Here is a 25748-nt window from a genome sequence, read left to right as displayed (position 1 = left end):
CAATTCAGGGCCCTATCCTTTGTCTCACCACAGCCCCCAGGGTGTTCACCAAAGTCATGGCGGTGGTGGCGGCCCACCTGAGGCTTCAGAGAATCCAGGTTTTTCCCCTACCTGGATGATTGGCTCCTTGCTGCCCCTACCAAGCGTCTACTATGCCAGGCCAGGGATTACTTCCTTCTTCTAGCAAACAGACTGGGCATTACAATCAACATCAACAAGTCGTCGCTGGCTCCAGTTCAGAGCTTACACTTCATGGGAGCTTGGCTAGACACCATACAAATGAAGTCTACCTCACCCAGGAAAAGGTAAACAATTTGAAACTTTGCGTATCTTACATTCTTCATTCTCACCACCCATCAGTGTAAGCAGTTCTGAAGGCCCTGGGCTCCATGGTAGCCACTATCAGTCTTCTCCCCTTCGCACGTCTTCACATGAGGGTTCTCCAGTGGACGTTCAGTGGTCCCTTTTGGACTTACCCTTGTCCCGTCCAATACACATATCCCGTGCCTGCAGAGTCTCACTTCTCTGGTGGACTCTTTCCCCATAACTTGTCCAGGGATGTCCCTTTCTTCCAGCCTTTCCCACCACCACAGTGACCATGGATGCCTCCCAGCTGGGGGGGCATTGCTAGGGAAGGACAGTCCAAGGCACGTGGTCCCCTTCCGAGACCAACTTTTATATCAGTGTCCTGGAGATGCGGACGGTTTTTTTAGCATTGCAAGCCCTTCATGCCCATCTTCCTCTAGGGACTATTGCCATCCAGTTGGACAACATGCCAGTGGTCTGGTATATCAACAAGCAGGGAGGAACCAGATCTTACCCGAATCCATGGGAGTGTGGAAATGGCCAGTTTCCACCGGCCGCTTTCTGGTGGCAGCACACATTCCATGATGGGCCAACATCCTAGTGGACAGGCTCAGCAGGACTATTCTGATGCCTTACAAGTGGTCACTGAATCCTTCAGTAGCAGAACAGATCTTCCTCAAGCGGGGCTGGCCTTGCTGCAATCTTGCATCTCCTTCCAACGTGAAGTGTAGTGAGTTCTTCGCTCTGAACCGTCTTCAGGGGGAAGCCCCCAGAGATGCACTGGTTCATGCTTGTCCTCCTGGTCTCCTTTATGCTTACCCTCCATTATCTCTCATTCCGAAGTTTCTTCAGAAAGCTTGCAGTCTGGGGAGCACAGTAATCCTCTTCACCCAATTCTGGCCTCATCAAGTCTGGTTCTCCTCTGTATGGTCTCATCTAGTAGTTCCTCCGTGGATCTTGGATCTGGTTCTGGATTTTATTTCTCACCCCTTAGGGGTGCCTCACCCAGACTTGGACATTCTGTAACTCACAGCTTGGCTGCTCCAGTTCCAGTAATGATTAGGACTTCTGGTTTATCCTCTCTGGTTAAAGCCATTCTGATGGCGGACCATAAATCTTTTACCAGAAAGATATACCGTAGTAAATGGAAACGTTTCTCTATTTGGGCCTCTCAACGGAATCTAGACCCCTTTTCAGCTCCAGTTCCGGCCATTCTGGAATTTTTGTCTGGTATTTTTTAGCAGGGTGCGAGTTCTTCTACTGTTAGAGTTCAACTGGCTGCCATTTCTAACTTCCATGTGGCTTCCTTAGCTTCGTCTATGCTCTGTCAGACCTTTCGTAAAGGAACTTTTATGTTACGACTGCCAGAGAAAGAACCAACGCTGCCTTGGGACCTCACTTTTGTCCTACAAGCTCTAGTTTCCCCTCCCTTTGAACCAGTGGTGTCAGTAGACTTGCAATTCCTTTTTTGGAAAAAGGCATTTTTGGTGACCATTACTTCGGCCAGAAGGGTATTGGAAATTCAAGCCTTATCCATTAAAGTTCCTTATATGGTTTTTCATAAGGACTGGGTTTCCTTGTGCACAAATCCTTCCTTCCTTCGTAAAGTGACTTCAGAGAATAATATTAGTCAAACCATCAATTTTCCTGTTTTCTTTCCAAATTCCAAAACAGAGGTGAATACATGTTACATTTGTACATTTGTACATAGGTAATTTAGGTTTTACCTACACAGAATGAAACCCTTCTGGAAATCAGACTATAACTGTATCCTATTCGAGACCCTTTTTAGGCAAACCAGTTTCCATTGCTAGATGGATTTCCCAATGCATCCTCCGGGCATATTCTGACAAAGGCATCTCCCCACCGGGCCTGATTAAAGCTCATTCCACTAGATCCATGGCAACTTCGGTGGCTTTCTGGTCTAGAGTGTCACTGGATGACATTTGTTCTGCAGCTACTTGGTCCTCATCTCATACCTTCATTTCACATTACAAGTTGGACATGGTATCCAGGGGTAGAGCATCCTTTGGCTCCACGGTGCTCCGTAATATCCTTCCATGAAGGGCCACCCAGATAAAGGTAGCTGCGGACTCTGTCCCACAGGTTGAATATCAAATGAAGTAAACTACTTTAGATAAAGAAGTTATGTAATCATCCTAACGTTCCATCTGAGTAGTTGTACTTCATTTGTCTTCAACCATCCCTCCCTCCTTCCCCCTAACCTTGCTACGATTGTCCTATTTGATGATGGGGAGAGGTGCACTCTTGCGGCTCTCCTGCTTATGCTTGTTCTAGATTATCTGAACCTTTAGTGGTAAGGTTTTTTGGGTCGGGCTTATGTTTCTTATTCAGCAAGCTCAATCTGAGGGAAGGAAGGAGATGGAGGGGCATTATGAGTAGGGCGAGGAGCTTGGAGCTCTGATCACATGCTGGTGATGCAGCCGACTCAGATCCGAATACCCACAGGTTGAAGACAAATGAAGTAAAACTACTCAGATAGAATGTTATGGTGAGTGCATAACTTCTTTTATGCAGTTTTTGGCATTGAGTTTTATGCTGTAATTTTGACACCTGTCATTTGTCTGTGTCAGACCATCTCGTAAAATTTAAATATCTTGGGAAGGGGGGATTCCGTGACTGCTGCTAGTTTGCAATCATGTGCAAACTTTGTCAGCCAGAGGCCTTTGACATTGGCCTTGAGTTCAGAGATGTAGATGCCAAAGTGGAACAGACCCAGCACAGAGCCATGAGGGACTCCACTGGTGACTAGCCTTTTTGTGGAGGTGGTCTGTCCAGTCCTAACTTCCTTGGTCCTGTCTGTGAGCCAGCTGGCTATCTAGAGTGTTATACAGGGATTTATGCCTATTTCCATGAGTTTGTTTACAATGCCCAAGTGGGGTATTGTATCGTATGCCTGAGTCTGGTTAAGGTCAGCACTATGCATCATTTTCCCCCCTTATCCATTGCCTTGGTGTCCTTCTTGAAGAAGTACTTCAGGTTTAATAGGCATGACTTGCCTTTGACTAAACCAGACTGAGTTGGTTCTTGTGTCATTGTTAATCATCTCCATGATGATTGGGTCTATATTATATGCTTGAAATTTTAAAACTTCTACACTCATATGATCAACACCATATGGGCGAAGTTTTAAAATATCGAACATGTAATAAAAATAAACAAAAAAACCTACATGAAGGCTCTGAGCAGGGGGGGCAAGCCCCCCTACACCCCCCGCTACTTAAATATACCAACTCCGAGATCACACTACAGTGAAGTAAAGGGAAATATTCTTTATGGCGATCTCCGTTAAAACTTGTGAGCTTTCAAAAGTTCGCTCATATGGCGTCAACCATATGAGACTCAACCTTTTTAAAGTTTGTGCTTCTGATATAGACCCAGTAATTCATTCCATGGCTTTCTGTATGAGAGTAGTCAGAGTAATGGGTCTGTAGTTCCCATGATCTGTTGATGGTCCAACGTTGTGCAGAAGGATGACCACTTCAGTCCTCCATTTGCATAGCATGAAGCCTTTTTGTAGTCTATAGTTAGAGTCCAGTGGCCCTGATAGGTCATATTTCAGGCTGTTTAGGAGGCATCCTGGCATATTATTTAGGCCCATGGAGGCTGCGTTTTTGACATTTGAGAGCACAGCTAGGGCCTGCTGCCTGTCAATGGTTGGAGGAGTCATGTCTGAGAGTATTTCCTGCAGGCTGGTTGGGGTGAATGGAGGAGTATAGGTGGAACTGAATTGGTTGGCTTGATAGGTTTGCTTTGTCTGTGAATATGATTCCATTCACAACCATTTCGGGATACAGTTGTGTGCTGTCTTTATGTTTTTTGACGTAGCTAATGAGCACCTTATATTTGTTAAGTGGTTCATAAGTAAGTACTAGCTAATTCCCCTCAAAGGTAAGAATCAAACCTTGTACCTTATGTTTGTGAGGTAAACACCTTAAACTTCATGGCAACCCTCTGTTCTTGGCTTAGGAAGTTATGTTTATCTCAGAATTGGCTTTCTTGGACTTAATTGACCATCTTAGTTGTCTAATTAGTTTGGTGAGAAAGTTTTTATCTTTTTGGGTGTTACACAGTTTTAACTATGACTTTTTTTCTTTTGTTGTATGACCTGTTTAATTTGAATGTTGGCAGTATGACTGGTATAGGGAGAGAGCTAGCTGATATGATGGACCGAAGGAAGGTTGGTATATTGTGTGTGCAAGAGACCAGATGGAAGGGGAGCAAGGCTAGGTGTATCGGAGGCGGGTTCAAATAATTTTATGATGGTGTGGATGGGAGGAGAAATGGCGTAGGCATCATCCTGAAGGAACAGTATGCTAAGAGTGTTTTGGAGGTGAAAAGTGTGTCAGATAGAGTGATGTTTATGAAGCTGGAAACTGATGGTGTAATGATGAATGTTGTTAGTGCATATGCTCCACAAGTTGGGTGTGCGATGGATGAGAAAGAAAAATTTTGGAGTGAGTTGGATGAAGTGGTGATGACTGTACCCAAGGGTGAGAGACTGGTGATTGGAGCAGATTTCAGTGGGCATATTGGTGAAGGGAACAGAGGGGATGAGGAAGTGATGGGGTAGGTATGGTGTCAAGCAAAGGAATGCAGAAGGTCAGATGGTAGTGGATTTTGTGAAAAGGATGGACATAGCTGTGTTGAATATGTATTTTTAACAAGAGGGAGGAGCATATGGTGACATACAAGAGTGGAGGAAGATGCACACAGATGGATTATATCTTATGTAGAAGGGCCAGTCTGAAGGAGATTGGAGACTGTAAAGTGGTGGCAGGGGAAAGTGTAGTTAGGCAGCATAGGATGGTGGTTTGTAGGATGACATTGGTGATCAAGAAGAGGAGGATGAGTTTGAGGGCAGCACCAAGGATCAAATGGTGGAAACTGAAAAATGGTAATTGTGAGGTGATGTTCAGGGAAGAGTTAAGACAGGCACTGGGTGGCAGTAGAGAGTTACCAAATAGCTGGGTAACTACAGCAGAGCTAGTAAGAGAGATGGCTAGAAAGGTGCTTGGTGTGACATCTGGAAAGAGGAAGGAGGACAAGGAGACCTAGTGGTGGAATGAAGAAGTACAGGAGAGTATACAGAGAAAGAGGTTGGCGAAGAAGAAGTGGGATTGTCAGAGAGATGAAGAAAATAGACAAGAGTATAAGGAGATGAGGTGCATGGCAAAGAGAGAGGTGGCGAAGGCTAAGGGTAAGGCGTATGACGAGTTGTATAAAAGGTTGGACACTAAGGAGAGAGAAAAGGACCTGTACCTATTGGCTAGACAGAGGAACCGAGCTAGTAAAGATGTGCAGCAGGTAAGGGTGATAAAGGATAATGAGGGAAACATACTCACAAACGAGGAGAGTGTGTTGAGCAGATGGAAAGAGTACTTTGAGGGGTTGATGAATGAAGAGAATGAGAGGGAGAGAAGGTTGGATGATGTGCGGATAGTGAATCATGAAGGGTAGTGGATTAGCAAGGAGGAAGTAAGGATAACTATGAAGAGGATGAAGAACGGAAAGGCTGTTGGTCCAGATGACATACCTGTGGAAGCATGGAGGTGTTTAGGTAAAATGGCAGTGGAGTTTTTAACTAGATTGTTTAATGAAATCTTGGAAAGTGAGAGGATGCCTGAGGAATGGAGAAAGTGTTTTGGTACTGATTTTTAAGAATAAGGGTGATGTGCAGAGCTAAAGTAACTACAGAGGGATTAAATTGTCAGTCACAGCATGAAGTTATGGGAAAGAGTAGTGGAAGCTAGGTTAAGAAGTGAGGTGATGATTAGTGATCAGCAGTATGATTTCATGCCAGGAAAGAGCGCTAGAGATGCGATGTTTGCTTTGAGAGTGTTGATGGAGAAGTACAGAGAATGTCAGAAGGAGTTGCATTGTGTCTTTGTGGATTTAGAGAAAACATATGATAGGGTGCTTAAAGAGGAGTTGTGGTATTGTATGAGGAAGTCGGGAGTGTCAGAGAAGTATGTAAGAGTGGTACAGGATATGTATGAGGGTAGTGTGACAGTGGTGATGTCTGCGGTGGGAGTGACGGATACGTTTAAGGTGGAGGTGGGATTACATCAAGGTTAAGCTCTGAGCCCTTTCTTATTTGTAATGGTGATGGACAGGTTGACAGACCAGATCAGACAGGAGTCCCCGTGGACTATGATGTTTGCAGATGACATTGTGATCTGTAGTGAGAGTAGGGAACAGGTGGAGGAGACCCTGGAGAGGTGGAGATATGCTCTAGAGAGAAGAGGAATGAAGGTCAGTGGATGAGTTTAAATACTTGGGATCAACAGTTCAGAGTAATGGTGAGTGTGGAAGAGAGGTGAAGAAGAGAGTACAGGCAGGATGAAGTGGGTGGAGAAGAGTGTCAGGAGTGATTTGTAACAGACGAGTACCAGTAAGAGTGAAAGGGAAGGTCTACAAGAGGGTAATGAGACCAGCTATGTTATATGGGTTGAAGACAGTGGCATTGACAAAAAGGCCGGAGTCCGAGCTTGATGTGGCAGAGTTGAAGATGTTAAGATTTGCACTGGGTGTGATGAGGATGGACAGGATTAGGAATAAGTATATTAGAGGGTCAGCCCAGGTTGGAAGGTTTGGAGACAAAGCCAGAGAGGCGAGGTTACGTTGGTTTGAACATGTGCTGAGGAGGGGCTGCAGAGTATATTTGGAAAAAGATGCTAAGGATGAAGCTGCCAGGTAACAGAGAAAAGAGGAAGGCCTAAGATAAGGTTTATGAATGTGGTGAGAGAGGACATGCAGGTGGTTGGTGTGACAGAGCAAGATGCAGAGGACAGGAAGAAATGGAAACAGTTGATCTGCTGTGGCGACCCCTGACGGGAGCAGCCGAAAGAAGAAGATTGTTTAATAAAGAGTGGTTTGCCTTGGAATAGTCCTAACCATTACAGGATTTACTGGGGGTTATGAAATTGACTTTTATTTCAAAGGAGACAGCTGTCTCATTTGATCTTACCAGAGAGGACATGCCATGGGTGGGTAGGGCTGAAGGTGGGGGGGGGGTGTGCAGTGTTCTCCCATATTTGTGAGAAGTACTGGGTCTGATTTGTTTGCATCTCTTATGGGCATATCCACTATCTGGTTTAGTGTGCTTGTGTTTCCAAAGTCCTAGAATTTCTGTGCCTGTGCATTTGGGGCCATGTAGGATTCCCAGTCTGTAGAAGGTTAATTAAAGTCCCCAATGAGTATGGTATTTGGTTAAATGGTGAGCGTCTCCAGTAGGTCTAAGTGTGAGCTATGGGTTTCATAGAACATAGAGGGTAACCTATAGCTTGCCAGGATATGGTTTGGCACTTTGTTAGTGGTAGTCTGCATGAAGAGAAACTCCAATATGTCTTCCTGTTTAATCAAACTATATAGGTATGCTTATTATTGATGTAGATTGAGACACCTCCACCTTTAGTTCCTGCTTGTGCAGTTGCTGGTCTAAATATGTAGAAGGCACTGAAGCTTTGTGCTGCTGGTGTACTTTCTGTGGCTTTAAACCATGTCTCAGTAACTGCAAAAATATCTGCATCCTGTAAGGTGGAGAATAACTTAGAGGGGGTGGAGCTTCTTTCTTAAACTCCTGAAATTAAGTGGTAGCACCTTTACTTTGGCTTGGTTTTGCTACTTTGGAAAGTTTGTCAAATTACCATTGACTAAAAAAGGCTTGGGTGGGAACGTTTTAGCCAATATTCGAAAGCCTGCAGGGGACAGCTGCAGACCATCCTTGGCAAAGCAACATGGTTTAAAGATATCCTTCCGTCCTGATAAGTATTCTATCCCCTTAGAGTGGCTGACAGAATATTCCCTTAGAAGACTATATCATTCCCATGTCAGGTTTTACATGAAGGTGCCAAAGTGGGCTTGTTGAGTCTTGTGGTTAATCTGACTTTCCCTTTGGATCATCCTATGAGCTTAACCTGCAATGTTGATTGTATACACCAAATCTCTGCCTGGGCATTGACTTTCAAGATCGCATCCCTGTAGTTGCTGCTGCCCTGGCTGGTCCCCACTAGGATGGGTGGGTATTGTAAAGGTGTGTGGCTACAGAACAAGGCCAGCCTGCACATCAGTGTCCTGGAGATGAGGGTGGTCATCCTGATTTTGTAGGCATTTCAGATCTCTTTACCCCAGGGAGCCATTGCTATGCACACTGACAACAAATCATGGTGTGGTGCATTTGTAAGCAAGAGGAGCCTGCTCCTGTCCTCTGTGCCAGCAGATGAGAGTGTAGAAAGGCCAGTGTTTACAAACTGCTTTCTGATAGCAAATTACATCCTGGCAAGGCCAGTTCCTTAATGGGCAGGCTAGGCTGATGCTTACTAATGCCACACAAGTGGTCTTAATAATCAGCCTGTAATGAGGATTGTTTTCCAGAACTGGAGTAGGCCTTTCTGTGAGCTGCTTACATCCCTGACTAATGCCGAATATAACAGCTGTATTCTTTAGTACTCTGGTAGCCTTCTACTGACAGTAAATGTCTCAGATATGCCATTGGGATCTACTTTATTTTTTTCCTGTGTTTCTCTTCAATCTGATGTTCATTTCTAAAGTCAAGCATTGCAGATGAATGGTAATTGGCCTTGACAGGTTTGGTTTCCTTTGCTTTGTCCTCATATTCTGGATGGGCCACTGTGATAGACGATTGTCAGAATTGTGGTGACACGCACCTGTCTGGAAGGCCCCACTAGACCCTCATGCAGTTTCTTACCCGGATGGTTACTCCACTTATGGTCAGGGATGCTTACTACCCTGACAGGATGGTACATAGCCTTACATTTGCTGAGAGGAGTAGCACTAAAAGAACGGGACCAAATGGGCAAATTTTGTTATATGGACTACTGAGACAGGTTTTTAATCCCATTATGGTTCTATTCCCAGCAATGCTAGGCTATCTGGCTCAGATTTTTGATTGTGGCTTGAGATAGTCATCCCTTGAAGTATGTTTTGCAGCAGTATCCAGTTTCCACCAGGAACTAGCTACTCATCTTTTGCATCATTGAAGGTCTGCAAGGCATTATTAAGAGGCACGTTTGTCATACAGCCTCATTTGAAAGATTTTGTCCCTTCTTGGGATATCCAAATCATCTTGATAAGACTGACTCCTCCTCATTTGAACCTACATCCAAGGCAGAGTTGAAGCACATATATTGAAAGTCTTTGTTTCTAGAAGAATTTCTACATGGTGTACATCAGTGCACTTTGCTTGGTATTAGACAAGGAGGGGGTGTATCCTTATGCACTGTCTCTTGTTTCATAGCTAAGTTACTTACCAAGACCAATCTAAATCAGTGCAATTATCTGCTCTGTTTCTTTTCTAGAATATTCTGGAATATTGTAAGTGATGAGGTAACTAAATGCATTGCATCGGCATGCACACTCAGCTTTGATTCAGTCTTGACAGGACTAAATTAATTAGAAAAGACTTCCTGTTGGGAGTATTCACCAATTGCTTGTTAATTATTACTGAGTGTTAAGGCTGCAAACTGTTAAGTTGCTTATTGTAATCCAGTATTTAATTCCTACAGCTTCCATTTTCCTACTTTGGGATTCTGAGCGAGCCCACTTAACCAGGCAGTGCTACTAGGTCATCACTGAAAAGTGGGACTTGTGTCCTGTGGGGTTTATCTAGTTTGTTAGTTAATAAATACATACATATGAAGGCAGGGGGTCCCAGGTTTCAAAGGTTAGTTTACTCAGGTTATTGTCAAGCTGCATTAAGTTACAGTCTGAGAGCTATGGTAAGCACATGCCTTCAGCAGTGAAAATTCATTAAAACAGCACAGTAGCCACTAATCCTGTTATATTCTGATAATTATGGTAAGCACATGTCTTCCATGCTGAAAACCCATTAAAACAGCACAATGGCCACTGATCATGTTATATTCTGATAATTATGGTAAGCACATGCCTTCCATGCTGAAAGCTCATTAAAACAGCACAGTGGCCACTGATCATGTTATATTCTGTGAACTATGGTAAGCACACGCCTTCCACACTGAAAACTCATTAAAACAGCACAGTAGCCACTAATCATGTTATATTCTGATAATTATGGTAAGCACATGGTTTCCATGCTGAAAACCCATTAAAACAGCACAATGGCCACTGATCGTGTTATATTCTGATAATTATGGTAAGCACATGGTTTCCATGCTGAAAACCCATTAAAACAGCACAATGGCCACTGATCATGTTATATTCTGAGAATTATGGTGAACACATAGCTTCCATGCTGAAAACTCATTAAAACAGCAAAGCAGCCACTAATCATGTTATATTCTGATAATTATGGTAAGCACATGGTTTCCATGCTGAAAACCCATTAAAACAGCACAATGACCACTGATCGCGTTATATTCTGATAATTATGGTAAGCACATGGTTTCCATGCTGAAAACTCATTAAAACAGCACAGTAGCCACTTGTATCTTTCGGCTTTTCCCAGTTAGGGGTCGCCACAGCGGAACTCCGGTCCGTTAAAGATTGGCAGTAGATTTTTACGTACCGAGTTGCCAGCCCTGACGTACAACCTTCAACGAAGGTACGCCCACTCACGCATGTCTCCACACAGAAGACGCTTTAGCTGAGAATCGAACAGAGCAACGTCTTACTGTGAGGCAACAACGCTACCGCAGCACCATCACTGCTGTCTACAGTAGCCACTAATCATGTTATATTCTGATAATTATGGTAAGCACATGGTTTCCATGCTGAAAACTCATTAAAACAGCACAGTAGCCACTAATCATGCTTTCTTCAGGAAAGCATTAGCAGGTACAGCACTTGTGTGGGCTTCTCTGAATACATTAACGAGACACTGTCTTCTTTGAGACTGCGTTATATACTGCTGGATGAGCTAGGTATTCTCTCTTGCCACTCGGTGAGGATGCACCTCTTCTTTTCCGATAGTCATGTACTTGCCATAATGCTAATTCTAAATAACCAGGTGTATCCTCATTGACAATCTTTTCCTTCCATGCCCCTGTCTCACCAAGCAGAAGGCCTAGAAGCTTTGTTGTAGGGTAGTTACAGCACGTCCTGGCTGGGCACAAAGTACAAAAGATCTGGAGAGAAAAGGGTGCTGGCAGGGCATTGAGTGGAGGAGTTTGTTATGTGGGAAAGTGTGCACTGCAGCGTTCCTTGGGCCTGTGCAGCCCTAGGATGTGCAAGTTAACAAGGCTGCACCTGATCTGTCAGAGCTAACATTGCAATAAGTGTATAATTTCGTATTCTTATGTCTTATTCTGTCTTTTATCATTTAATACATGGGGATCTAACTAGGGAGAGCAGGACTGAGCACACCCTTTTAGTGTGGTACATGATGAGAGACTAGAAGTGGTGATCTGGAGGCTTGCTTGCCCCTCGTTTTGAGAGCTAGAGAAATGTCCCAGTTTAGTTGAGCTTGGATACCTGGCTACATCAGAAGAGAAGATGTGATCATTCAGTTACTGCAGCAAGCTTTCCTTCTGGTTAGTTGATGTGGTTGGTAATTGTGTACATCCTGTTTAAACTTGTGCACTGCCTTAGCCTTAGCAGTTCAGTGATCCTCACTGATATATGTTAAGGAGTGCAGAGTATAGAACCCCACCCCCCATATGTTACAGTTTTACAGTATTTATCAAAAAGTTGACATAAGCTTTATTTGTATCACATTCTCTTTTCGGACTTGAGCATTACGTTTTGTCATTTGGATCACCTTTTTTGTTGTTGAAGTTTTAATTAAAATGTTTTGGTTTACTTTTAATTTGAGCATGTTTTCCCTGGATTAACATGCATTTTTTTGAACAGGAAATTGTGGTGATATAAACCTGCTACGACTTGGGTCAGAAAAAACTATTTCCACTGATGTCCTGAAATTTAGTCTGGATTATCAAGTACAGAACAAAATTCGTAAGTGTGTGTTAAATGTGTAAATCCTTGTACTTCTGGTGTCTAGTATCACTGCCTTAACATCTTGTAAGTGTGAGTTAAATGTGTAAATCCTTGTATGTCTAGTGTCCAGTATCAGTACCTTAATATCTTGTGTGTGTTAAATGTGTAAATCCTTGTATGTCTGGTGTCCAGTATCAATGCCTTAACATCTTGTAAGTGTGTGCTAAATGTGTAAATCCTTGTATGTCTGGTGTCCAGTATCACTGCCTGAACATCTCTTGTGTATTGAATGTGTAAGTCCTTATACAGCTGGTGTCCAGTATCACTGCCTTAACATCTCGTGTGTGTTGAATGTGTGTAAATCCTTATACAGCTGGTGTCCATTATCACTGGTTTAACATATCGTGTGTGTTAAAATTTGTGAATCCTTCAACATTTGGTGTCCAGTATCACTGCCTTAACATCTTGTGTGTATTAAATGTTTAAATCCTCGTATGTCTGATGTCCAGTATCACTGCCTTAACTTGTCGTGTGTGTTAAATGTGTAAATCCTTGTACAGCTGGTGTCCAGTATCACTGCCTTAACATCACGTGTGTTAAAATGTGTAAATCCATGTACAGCTGGTGTCCAGTATCACTGCCTTAACATCTCATAAATGTATGTTTAATCCTTGTATGTCTGGTGTCCAGTATCACTGCCTTAACATCTCATGTGTGTTGAATGTGTAAACCCTTGTACAGTTGGTGTCTAGTATCACTGCCTTAACATCTCGTGTGTGTTGAATGTGTGTAAATCCTTATACAGCTGGTGTCCATTATCACTGGTTTAACATATCGTGTGTGTTAAAATGTGTGAATCCTTCAACATCTTGTGCCCAGTATCACTGCCTTAACATCTTGTAAGTGTGTGTTAAATGTGTAAATCCTTGTATGTCTGGTGTCCAGTATCACTGCCTTAACATGTCGTGTGTGTTAAATGTGTAAATCCTTGTACAGCTGGTGTCCAGTATCACTGCCTTAACATCACGTGTGTTAAAATGTGTAAATCCATGTACAGCTGGTGTCCAGTATCACTGCCTTAACATCTCATAAATGTATGTTTAATCCTTGTATGTCTGGTGTCCAGTATCACTGCCTTAACATCTCATGTGTGTTGAATGTGTAAACCCTTGTACAGTTGGTGTCTAGTATCACTGCCTTAACATCTCGTGTGTGTTGAATGTGTGTAAATCCTTATACAGCTGGTGTCCATTATCACTGGTTTAACATATCGTGTGTGTTAAAATTTGTGAATCCTTCAACATTTGGTGTCCAGTATCAGTGCCTTAACATCTTGTGTGTATTAAATGTGTAAATCCTCGTATGTCTGATGTCCAGTATCACTGCCTTAACATCTTGTAGGTGTGTGTTAAAATGTCTAAATCCTTGTACGTCTGATGTGCAGTATCAATGCCTTAACATCTTGTAAGTGTGTGTTAAATGTGTAAATCCTTGTATGTCTGGTGTCCAGTATCACTGCCTGAACATCTCTTGTGTATTGAATGTGTAAGTCCTTATACAGCTGGTGTCCAGTATCACTGCCTTAACATCTCGTGTGTGTTGAATGTGTGTAAATCCTTATACAGCTGGTGTCCATTATCACTGGTTTAACATATCGTGTGTGTTAAAATTTGTGAATCCTTCAACATTTGGTGTCCAGTATCATTGCCTTAACATCTTGTGTGTATTAAATGTGTAAATCCTCGTATGTCTGATGTCCAGTATCACTGCCTTAACATCTTGTAGGTGTGTGTTAAAATGTCTAAATCCTTGTACGTCTGATGTCCAGTATCAGTGCCTTAACATCTTGTAAGTGTGTGTTAAATGTGTAAATCCTTGTATGTCTGGTGTCCAGTATCACTGCCTTAACATGTCGTGTGTGTTAAATGTGTAAATCCTTGTACAGCTGGTGTCCAGTATCACTGCCTTAACATCACGTGTGTTAAAATGTGTAAATCCATGTACAGCTGGTGTCCAGTATCACTGCCTTAACATCTAATAAATGTATGTTTAATCCTTGTATGTCTGGTGTCCAGTATCACTGCCTTAACATCTCATGTGTGTTGAATGTGTAAACCCTTGTATAGTTGGTGTCCAGTATCACTGATTTGACATCTCGTGTGTGTTAAATGTGTAAATCCTTGTATGTCTGGTGTCCAGTATCACCGCCTTAACATCTCGTGTGTGTTAAATGTGTAAATCCTTGTATGTCTGGTGTCCAGTATCACTGCCTTAACATCTTGTAAGTGTGTGTTAAATGTGTAAATCCTTGTACGTCTGGTGTCCAGTATCACTGCCTTAACATCTCTTGTGTGTTAAATGTGTAAATCCTTGTATAGCTGGTTTCCAGTATCACTGCCTTAACATCACGTATGTGTTAAAATGTGTAAATCCTTGTATGTCTAGTGTCCAGTATCACTGCCTTAACATCTCTTGTGTGTTAAAATGTATAAATCCTTGTTTAGCTGGTTTCCAGTATCACTGTTTAACATCTCATAAGTGTGTATTAAATGTGTAAATCCTTGTACATCTGGTGTCCAGTATCACTACCTTAACATCACGTATGTGTTAAAATGTGTAAATCCTTCTATGTCTGGTGTCCAATATCACTGTCTTAACATCTCGTAAGCGTCTGTTAAATGTGTAAAGCCTTGTACATCTGGTGTCCAGTATCACTGCCTTAACATTTGGTAAGTGTGTGTTAAATGTATAAATCCTTGTAGGTTTGGTGTTCAGTATCATTACCTTAACATCTCGTAAGTGTGTTAAATGTGTAAATCCTTGTACGGCTGGTGTCCAGTATCAGTGCCTTAACTTGTGTGTGTTAAATGTGTAAATCCTTGTATGTCTGATGCCCAGTATCACTGCTTTAACATCTCGTGCATGTTCATAGGTTCATACTAGGCTATCTGCCCTAGGGCATTTATAAGCCTAGCCAGAGTGTGTTTGACTTTTGCCACCCATTTTAAATAAATTTTGCTATGCCCTTTTTCGAAGTTAATATACTGTGCCTCTGTCTAACAGTGACACAGAAGTGATACCCGGGGTAAACCTACGATCTCCCATCCACTCATCAAGATTCCTCTTGAAGAGAGTCAGTGAGGGACTCTGCCTAACCTGGACTGGGATTTTATTCCAGAATGAAGGGAGCCTCTGGGTTATGAATCTGTCCCTCTAGCATGTCCTATTTATTTCAGTGCTGAGGTTCAAGTCTCTCGAGCGCGTAGCTCGATGGGATTTGGATTTTCTGAGGTGCAGCATGTCCATTAATTCCAGGTTGGACATGGCTTTATACGTCAGGCACAAATAGCCTCTAAGCAGGCGGTATGCCACTGAGTAGAGCTGGAGTTTCTTTAACTGGGCAGCATATGGCATCTGTTTGAGCCCTTTGATCCTCTTGGTGAGGTACTTTTGGGGTCTTTCCAGTTGCTGCAGGTGTCTGGTAAAGTACATCCCAAAAGGGGCATTGTACTCCTTTATGGGCCTGATGAGGGATGAGTAAAGATTCACGATGACCTCCCCTGATCTAGATGTGAATCCCTTCATGATTAGGTGGGCTATATAAAATGTTTTTCTAACCACTTTGGCCACGTGGTTGTCAAATGAGAGATTGCTATCAACTTGGGTCCCCAGGTCCCTAATTACTTCTTCCGTACTTAATGGATTACCACCTATGTGGTAATTTGTGGGCACTTTGTTTTTGCCACAGGGGATGACTATACACTTTTTGGCGTTTAGCTTGAGGCCATGACTCTGGCACCCGTTATCTGTTTCTATGAGGCCCTTTTGGAGGATGCTTGTGTCGGCTGGAGAGTCTATTATGGCGCCCAGTTTGCAGTCATCTGCGAACTTGGTCAGCCACAGTCCTTCCGTGTTGGCCTGTACCTCTGAGAAATATATACCGAACAAGAGAGGTCCCAGGACTGAGCTTTGTGGGACGCCACTTGTAACTGGTTTGGAGTCTGACATGGCTCCAGCAATTCTAACCATGTGGGTTCTGTCCTTGAGCCAGTTTGCAACCCATCTAGTGACATAGGGGTTTATATTTAAGCTGGTGAGCTTATCTATAATGCCCGAGTGTGGTATTGTATCGAAGGCTTTTGCGAGGTCCAGGTAGGCCTTCCCCTCGTCAATGGCCTTGGTGACTGTTTCAAAGAAATCGACCAGGTTTAAGAGGCAGGATTTGCCCTTAAAGCCGAACTGGGTAGGATCCAGTGTCTGTAGGTCCCCAATATTTTTATGAGGTCCATGATGATCCTTTCCATAGCTTTGCAGACGAAGCTAGTCAGGCTTATGGGGCGATAGTTTCCAGGATCCGTTGAGGCACCACCTTTGTGGAGAGGGACCACTGTTGCTGTACGCCACTCTTTGGGTACATATCCTGTAGTAAGGCTGAGATTGAACAGTAGTTTTATGTTTGCGTTTAGCTCTTCTTGGAGTTCATGTAGGACGCAGCCCGGGACACCGTCTGGTCCCATTGATGCTGTGTTTTTGCTTTGGAGAGGGGGGCTCTTACCTGACCATCTGAGATGTCAGGGGAGCAGCACTCTGCTGGGATAGATATTTGCCCTTTGGTGGGGAGGGGAGAAGTTTGCGCAGAACCTGTCAGCTAGGATGTTGGCAATGTCTGTGGATTCGGTGTATTTTTTGTCATTTTGGACTAATTCTGAGCATATCTGGGAATTCCCACCCAGGTTCCTAACATAACTAAAGAAAACCTTGTGATTATCCTTAGTGTCCTGTGCAATTTTTCTCTCGAAGCTGGCTTTAGACGATTTTGTGAGTGCCCATAGTTTTTTGCTAATACTGATCAGAGATGCCTTCCCTTTTTGGGATTTTGCTGTATCATGTAGTAGCTTCCTCCTCCTATTGTATAGTTTGTTTATGGCTGGGGTCCACCAGACAGGACGTCTGCCTTTGGATGATTGGGTCTTAGTTTTATTTGGGATTGCATGATCCATGCATTCCTGAAGGTGTTCATAGAATGCGTTTATAAAGGATTCTGCGGTCTGGGCCATATTTTCCACAGGCCCGGGGGCTTTGAAGGATTCCACCTCAGTTTTGAGGAGTGTGAAATTTGCTTTAGAGAAGTTTTTCACTGTGGTTTTCTGAGCAGGGTGTGGGGTCGGGATGTGAATATCCAGTGAGATTAGTTTGTGGTCTGATCTTACCAGTGAGGGATACACTTCTGGTCTGGAGCATAGAGTCCCCATGTTGGTGATGATCAGGTCCAGTATGTTTTCCCCTCTTGTGGGAGTGGTAACAAGTTGTTCCATAGCATTTGAGTTTGTAAATTCTAGGAACCTTTGGGCTAGGGTGTTGGAGCTAGAGTAATGCTCCCAGTCTATGTTTGGGTAGTTGAAGTCGCCCAATATAATGGTGTTTGGAGAGACCTTCATATTTTCCAGTGTTCTCAGGAAGGCCGAGTGGGGTTCCTGGGTTTGGGAGGGTGGTCTGTAGCAGGCTATAAACTGGAAGGCAGTTTTACCCACTGTTAGTTGCACATGGATAGTCTCTGATGCTTCGTGCTGTGCCACCAACCTGGAGGTGTGGGTATCTTTGACGAATATTGATACTCCCCCTCCTTTTGTGGTTCGGTCCAAGTTTTGGGGCCGAAAAGCATGGTATGAGGTATAACCTGGTAGTGCTGGGGTGCTCTCGGGAGCATTGAACCAGGTTTCTGTTACTGCACAGATATCGATGTTCTCCATGCTAAGGAGAGTTTCGAGTGCGTGCATCTTGAGGTTTAGACTTCTGGCGTTGAGTAGCATTACTTTTCTTATCCCTTGTGATACCTATGGAGGTGGGTTTGTCTTTTGAGCCTTGCCTAAAAAAGGCACTATGGGGGTGGCAAGAGCCTTTGCCAATATCCGAAAGCCCAGGGGTGACAGGTGCAAGCTGTCCCTAGCGAAGCATCGTGGCTTGTCGAGCATGTCATCCCAGGCTGACAGGCATTGGATCCCCTTTGAATGACACCAATACTTAAGCCAGTTGTTGAAATTGATCATCTTGTCTTCATATTGTGGCATCATTCTTGGTGAGGATAAGATGCTACTCAAGGTCAGGGTCATACCAGCCTGGGCTACATGCTCAGAGAGCTCCTCTATGTCTCTTTTCATGTAGTTCAGGGAGGTACGTCTCAGGTCATTCACACCAGCATGGACAATGACCGAGTCATATTTGTACTTGCCTTGGAGTGACCTGAGTGCTTGTGTTATGTGCCGGATCCTAGCGCCCGACAGGCAGCTCACCATGACCTTCTCCTTGTTCAGCCTGGTGAGCGGGATGTCAGTGTGCGTGACGATAGAGTCACCTATTACAAGTGTATTAGGTGTGTTGTTTAGCCTTAAGGGCTGTGACTGTTCGGCACACTGGCTTTGAGAGCTATGTGTTGCACGTGTTTTGTTTTGGGGTAACGGTTGCTTGGGTGTCTGCTTTGGAGGTCTCTGCTGCTTAGGCAGATTTTTATTTAGAGCCTCCGAGTATGTTTTTGTGTGTTTATGTGTTTGGTTTACTGTCGTGGTAGGTCTATGTGAGACTGGAATTGTAGTGAGTGTGGTTTCCTTCTCCTCCTGACTGGTTACACCAGTACTGAGTTGAGAGAGCTTAGCCTCCAGTTTGGCTATATGGTTGCATCTCTCACATGTGTTGGAATTTGTTGGGAGGAGGAGAGGGTTGTCTGTGTACATGAGGCAGGTGTAACATTGCCTCAAGATTCCCAGATTCACCAGCTGGACCGGAGAGGAGATTGACAACTGACATTTGGACATGCTAGAATAGTATTGGGAATTCCTTTATAATTGAAAAAAAGGGCCAATGGGGAACAAGGTACTCGAGGGGAGTTTGTGAGGGTGTAGTGCTTTTAATTTTTTAGTGCTGACTTACATAATTTCTTTAGTGAGCAAGTGCCAGGTAACTTAAATGCAATGTGTTACAGGTAACTTAAATGCAAAAACGACAAACAGTAACTTTCTTTCAAGTGAAACAACGAAGTAAGTAAGTACAGTAAGCAATGCAGATATCACTAGGGATCCACAGAAGCACTGAAAAGCAGCATTTTAGGTGGAATTAGCGTTTCAGGGAAATAACAAGCAAACAAACAACAAGCATACAAAGCTAGATTCAGCATGCCTGGATCTAGTCTATGCTACAGCAAACAAGGTGTACCAATTTCAGTAAGAAGCAGTTCACATATGCAGGCACTATAAGCCTTTAACCAGAAATTCCCAGCTCAGAAGGGCAGAGTCCAGCCTCTCCTCCCACAAGAGTGCAGACCACAAACCCTCTTAATGTAAAATAACTGGCCTGAAGCCCAAGTGCTTAAACCAGAATTAATACACTTTTAGAATAACAGACACTGAGCCCTCAATCAGCAGTTCCCAGCTTAGAAGGATGTAAGCTACCTGTTCTGCCAGTACAGTGCAGACCACAAACCTTCTTAATGTAAAACAACTGGTCTGAAGCCCAAGTGCTTAAACTAAAAAGCTTAGAATGAGTTACACCAAGCTGTAATAAATACAATTGAGTACTTTTAAGATGACGCAAAAGCAAATTAAAGTAGGAAGAAACACAAATACAGTAAAAGCAGATACATTTTTTTTTTTTTTTTTTTTTGAGTGAGCAAATGAGATGGGCCCAGGAGGAGTATCTAAGTGCAAATTTACAAGAGGGGCAGGCAGTTTCAAAGCCACCAAGATTAACACCAAAACAAAAACAGGGAGGGTGGGTGGGGACCTACTGAAAAAAACAAGAGTCACAACTTCCAGCTAGATATTGCTAAATGCAACACAAACAAATTAATTTAAATTGTGTATTATTTGAAAAAAGTGCAGATAAAAATTTACTTAACTTCACTTATGCGTTCAGTTGATTGCATGCAGGTCTTAACTGGCCAAAGCTCACAGTTTAATCAGAAAATAATTCACTGTACCACTTGTTAAATGTGTAAATCCTTGTACAGTTGGTGTCCAGTATCACTGCCTTAACATCTCCTAAGTATCTGTTAAATGTGTAAATCCTGGTACGTCTGATGTCCAGTTTCACTGCTTTAGCATCTCATAAGCGTCTTTTAAATGTGTAAATCCTTGTACAGCTGGTGTCCAGTATCACTGTTTTAACATCTTGTGTGTGTTAAAATGTGTAAATCCATGTACAGCTGGTGTCCAGTATGACTGGTTCAACATTTTGTGTGTGTTAAATGTGTAAATCCTTACATAGCTGGTGTCCAGTATCACTGCCTTAACATCTCGTAAGCGTCTGTTAAATGTGTAAATCCTTATACAGCTGGTGTCCAGTATGACTGGTTTAACATCTCGTGTGTGTTGAATGTGTAAATCCTTATAAAGCCGGTGTCCAGTATGACTGGTTTAACATCTCATGTGTGTTGAATGTGTAAATCCTTATAAAGCCGGTGTCCAGTATGACTGGTTTAACATCTCGTGTGTGTTGAATGTGTAAATCCTTATACAGCTGGTGTCCAATATGACTGGCTTAACATCTCGTAAGCGTCTGTTAAATGTGTAAATCCTTGTACAGCTGGTGTCCAGTATCACTGCTTTAACATCTCATAAGCGTCTGTTAAATGTGCAAATCCTTGTATGTCTGGTGTCCAGTATCACTGCCTTAACATCTCATAAGTGTGTGTTAAATGTGTAAATCCTTGTATGTCTGCTGTCCAGTGTCACTGCCTTAACATCTTGTAAGTGTGTGGTAATTGTGTAAATCCTTGTACATCTGGTGTCCAGTATCACTGCCTTAACATCTTGTAAGTGTGTGTTAAATGTGTAAATCCTTGTATGTCTGGTGTCCAGTATCACTGCCTTAACATCTTGTAAGTGTGTGTTAAAATGTGTAAATCAATGTACGTCTGATGTTCAGTATCACTGCCTTAAAATCTCGTGTGTTAAATGTGTAAATCCTTGTACAGCTGGTGTCCAGTATCACTGCCTTAACATCACGTGTGTGTTAAAATGTGTAAATCCTTGTACAACTGGTATCCAGTATCACTGCCTTAACATCTCGTGTGTGTTGAATGTGTAAATCCTTATACAGCTGGTGTCCATTATCATTGGTTTAACATCTTGTGTGCGTTAAAATGTGTGAATCCTTCAACATCTTGTGCCCAGTATCACTGCCTTAACATCTTGTGTGTGTTAAAATGTATATGTCCATGTACAGTTGGTGTCCAGTATCACTGCCTTAACATCTCATAAATGTATGTTTAATCCTTGCATGTCTGGTGTTCAGTATCACTGCCTTAACATCTCATGTGTGTTGAATGTGTAAATCCTTGTACAGTTGGTGTCCAGTATCACTGATTTAACATCTTGTGTGTGTTAAAATGTGTAAATCCTTGTATGTCTGGGTTTCCAGTATCACTGCCTTAACATCTCGTGTGTGTTAAATGTGTAAATCCTTGTATGTCTGGTGTCCAGTATCACTGCCTTAACATCTTGTAAGTGTGTATTAAAATGTGTAAATCCTTGTACGTCTGCTGTCCAGTATCACTGCCTTAACATCTTGTGTGTGTTAAATGTGTAAATCCTTGTATGTCCGGTGTCCAGTATCACCGCATTAACATCTCGTGTGTGTGTTAAATGTGTAAATCCTTGTATGTCTGATGCCCAGTATCACTGTCTTAACATCTTGTAAGTGTGTGTTAAATGTGTAAATCCTTGTACTTCTGGTTTCCAGCATCACTGCCTTAACATCTCGTGTGTGTTAAAATGTGTAAATCCTTGTTTGTCTGGTGTCCAGTATCACTGCCTTAACATCTCGTGTGTTAAATGTGTAAATCCTTGTACAGCTGGTGTCCAGTATCACTGCCTTAATATCACGTATGTGTTAAAATGTGTAAATCCTTGTTTGTCTGGTGTCCAGTATCACTGCCTTAACATCTCGTAAGCGTCTGTTAAATGTGTAAAGCCTTGTACATCTGGTGTCCAGTATCACTGCCTTAACATTTGTTAAGTGTGTGTTAAATGTGTAAATCCTTGTAGGTTTGGTGTCCAGTATCATTACCTTAACATCTCGTAAGTGTGTTAAATGTGTAAATCCTTGTACAGCTGGTGTCCACTATCACTGCCTTAACAACTTGTGTGTGTTAAATGTGTAAATCCTTGTATGTCTGGTGTCTAGTATCACTGCCTTAACATCTTGTGTGTGTGGAATGTGTAAATCCTTGTACAGCTTGTGTCCAGTATCACTGCCTTAACAACTTGTGTGTGTTAAATGTGTAAATCCTTGTATGTCTGATGTCCAGTATCACTGCTTTAACATCACGTGTGCGTTAAATGTGTAAATCCTTGTATGTCTGATGTCCAGTATCACTGCTTTAACATCTTGTGTGTGTTAAATGTGTAAATCCTTGTACAGTTAGTGTCCAGTATCACTGCCTTAACATCTCCTAAGCATCTGTTAAATGTGTAAATCCTGGTACGTGTGATGTCCAGTTTCACTGCTTTAACATCTCATAAGCGTCTGTTAAATGTGTAAATCCTTGTACAGTTGGTGTCCAGTATCACTGCCTTAACATCTCATAAATGTATGTTTAATCCTTGTATGTCTGGTGTCCAGTATCACTGCCTTAACATCTCATGTGTGTTGAATGTGTAAATCCTTGTACAGTTGGTGTCCAGTATCCCTGGTTTAACATCTCGTGTGTGTTAAATTTGTAAATCCTTACATAGCTGGTGTCCAGTATCACTGCCTTAACATCTCGTAAGCGTCTGTTAAATGTGTAAATCCTTATACAGCTGGTGTCCAGTATGACTGGTTTAACATCTCGTGTGCGTTGAATGTGTAAATCCTTATACAGCTGGTGTCCAGTATGACTGGCTTAACATCTCGTAAGCGTCTCTTAAATGTGTAAATCCTTGTACAGCTGGTGTCTAGTATCACTGCTTTAATGTTTCATAAGCGTCTGTTAAATGTGCAAATCCTTGTATGTCTGGTGTCCAGTATCACTGCCTTAACATCTCATAAGTGTGTGTTAAATGTGTAAATCCTTGTATGTCTGGTGTCCAGTATCACTGCCTTAACATCTTGTGTGCGTTAAATATGTAAATCCTTGTACAGCTGGTGTCCAGTATCACTGCCTTAACATCTCATAAGTGTGTGTTAAAATGTGTAAATCCTTGTACGTCTGGTGTCCAGTATCACTGCCTTAACATCTTGTGTGTGTTAAATGTGTAAATCCTTGTACGTCTGGTGTCCAGTATCACTGCCTTAACATCTTGTGTGTGTTAAATGTGTAAATCCTTGTACAGCTGGTGTCCAGTATCACTGCCTTAACATCTCGTGTATGTTAAAATGTGTAAATCCTTCTATAGCTGGATGTTCTTCATCTCACATTGCTGCAGTCCTTACACTTGGGTAGTCCGCTGTCCTCGGTCGGCCCGAATATCAAAGTATTAGGCTGACGTCGGTCAAGGCGCTTAAGACTGACATCAGGACGTCAGGGTACAAATGCGCATGACTGACGTCATATCCTCAGTCTTTTTTTTGCCGCATGGTCCGATGCAGAAGCAGAGTTGCAAGTGCCGTTCGGCGTTCTGAAATTTTTCGAATTCGGAGTTTCACACCGAGTCAAAGTTGGCCAAGTACCCCGTTGGGGAATATTTTAGTTTTTTCTTGCCTCAGTGGTTTACCGGATGTCAGAAAAAGTGAATAACTGTATTTCTTGTGGGAAACAGATACCGCATAGGGACTATCATACTTTGTGTATTCCTTGTTTGGGGCCTGAGCACGACGTTGTTGGGTGTCGCTTTTGTGCTAGGTTCAATAAGCGCACTATTAAGCGAAGGTTAGATTGTGCCAGGTTGGTCTTCGGCAAGCGGTGCAATTATAATATGCCGTCGGATGCTCCGACGCCCGCTTCTTCGAAGAAGCGCAAAGACAAAGCAGCCAAACCCAGGCAAGAAGAGTCGTCCGTACCGGACGCCAGTTCTTTAGAGGCGCCAGTGGAACCGGTGGTTCCGCCGGAGGCTTCTCTGGAGTCCCAGGGGGAGACTTTGATATTGCAGGATGTGGCCTCTCAGGAGGCAGGTCAGGCTGAAGGGGCTTCTCAGGTTACTGTACTCCCCTCCCTTCCTAGGGTGGTTAGGCCCTCTCCTTCTGTTTCCAAGGCTTCTCCCAGAGGCAGGCCAGATTTAGCTTCTGTTGGTGTCACTCCTAGTTCATCAGGATCTGTGCCCAAGAAGCACATGCTTAAAATGGCAGAAGATTTAATTACTTTGATTAGAGTTCTTTGCCCCCTCCTGATAAGAGGCCTAGGGTGGAACCAGAGTCGGGGAATTTTGAGCAGGCTTCGGATGTTTCAGAGTCTTCGGCTGAAGACTTGCAGGAGTATTCTCCTTATTCTGATTCTGATGTAGATGATTCTACTCCTTCTGCTTCTCCTCCAGAGGATTTTTCTTTTTCAGAGACTCTTCATTCCATGAGGGAACATTTTAAGTGGGAAGGTCAAGACTTCTCTGATTCCAGGAAAAGGCTTAGGGAATTTTTGCTTTTACCCCAGCATAGGCCTTTGGCTATACCACCTGTTCTGGATGTTGTGGAAGATGTGTTTGCAGAGGCTTCACTTAATCCTGATTCTTTGCCTCCTGCTCCTGTTAAACCGGACAGGTATTACAGGGTGCCTGAAGCTCATAAATATCTTTATAAGAGTCCTAGGGCGGACCCAGAAACTGTTAGTCAGGGACCTAAGGGTGTCAAGGCCTCTGTTGTAAAAAATCTGGTTCCTCCAGATAAAGAGGCCAGAGCTTTGGATAGATGGGGAAAGAAAGTCTATACTTCTTCCACCTTAGCTATGAGGGCTTTGAATTGCCAGTTTCACATGTTGAAATATCAAAACTATCTTCTTTCTCAATTGAAGTCTAAGGTAGATGCTCTGGCGGAAGCCATTGAGTGTAAAGAATTACAAGATTTGGTACATGTCTCTGAACAGGTGGGTAAGCATTCTTTACAATGTGGTTTTGATGCTGTACAGGCCTCGTCTAGGGTGGCTGCCACTGGGTCAGTTCTTCGCAGGCACGCCTGGCTGAGGGATCAGAATTTATCTGACCATGTTAAGACAAGGATTTTGGATGCTCCTTTACAGTCTGATGTGTTGTTTGGTTCACCTGTGGAGTCAGTCTTAAAGAAAATGGAAGACAAGGCTAAGTCTATGCAGGCTGTTAAAGATTTTTGCAAGTTCAGCCTCCAAGTTTAGTAGGAATTGGCCTGCTAAGGGGTGGACGATTCTTCTTATGATTCACAGTCTAGGGGTAGGTCTAGACGTGGTAGGGGCAGAGCTCAGGGCTCTTTCAGACCTAGAACAGGGAGTTCACCTGCACAGTCTTCGGTGAGGCAGGGGCCAGTCCTTTCGTAAACAGGCCCAATGACCTACCTTTTCAGCTGCCAGATCCTTCTTGCCTGGCAGCACCTTTGGGAGGAAGGTTGGCACTCTTCAAGGAAAATTGGAGTTTGGTTACCCAAGACAGATGGGTATTGGATATCATACACCAAGG

The 25748-nt window shown here is 43.0% G+C and overlaps 1 protein-coding gene across 6 annotated transcripts in view; it reads left to right on the top strand.

Moving 5' to 3' along the window:
* SETX (senataxin) overlaps positions 1 to 25748 on the top strand; it is a 2451437-nt gene that overhangs the window by 1559706 nt on the left and 865983 nt on the right. For all 6 annotated transcript variants that reach the window (XM_044058409.1, XM_044058411.1, XM_044058407.1 and 3 more), the window contains one exon: positions 12118 to 12219. In XM_044058409.1, the coding sequence (XP_043914344.1) occupies positions 12118 to 12219 (102 nt within the window). The remainder of the gene's footprint in view (positions 1 to 12117; positions 12220 to 25748) is intronic.

The sequence above is a fragment of the Protopterus annectens genome, chromosome 16.part0, assembly GCF_019279795.1.
Source record: "Protopterus annectens isolate FY-2018-M chromosome 16.part0, PAN1.0, whole genome shotgun sequence".
In the NCBI taxonomy this organism is placed as follows: Eukaryota; Metazoa; Chordata; order Ceratodontiformes; family Protopteridae; genus Protopterus; species Protopterus annectens.
Note: the sequence above shows the minus strand (reverse complement) of the source record. Positions and strands in the feature narration are given on the sequence as shown.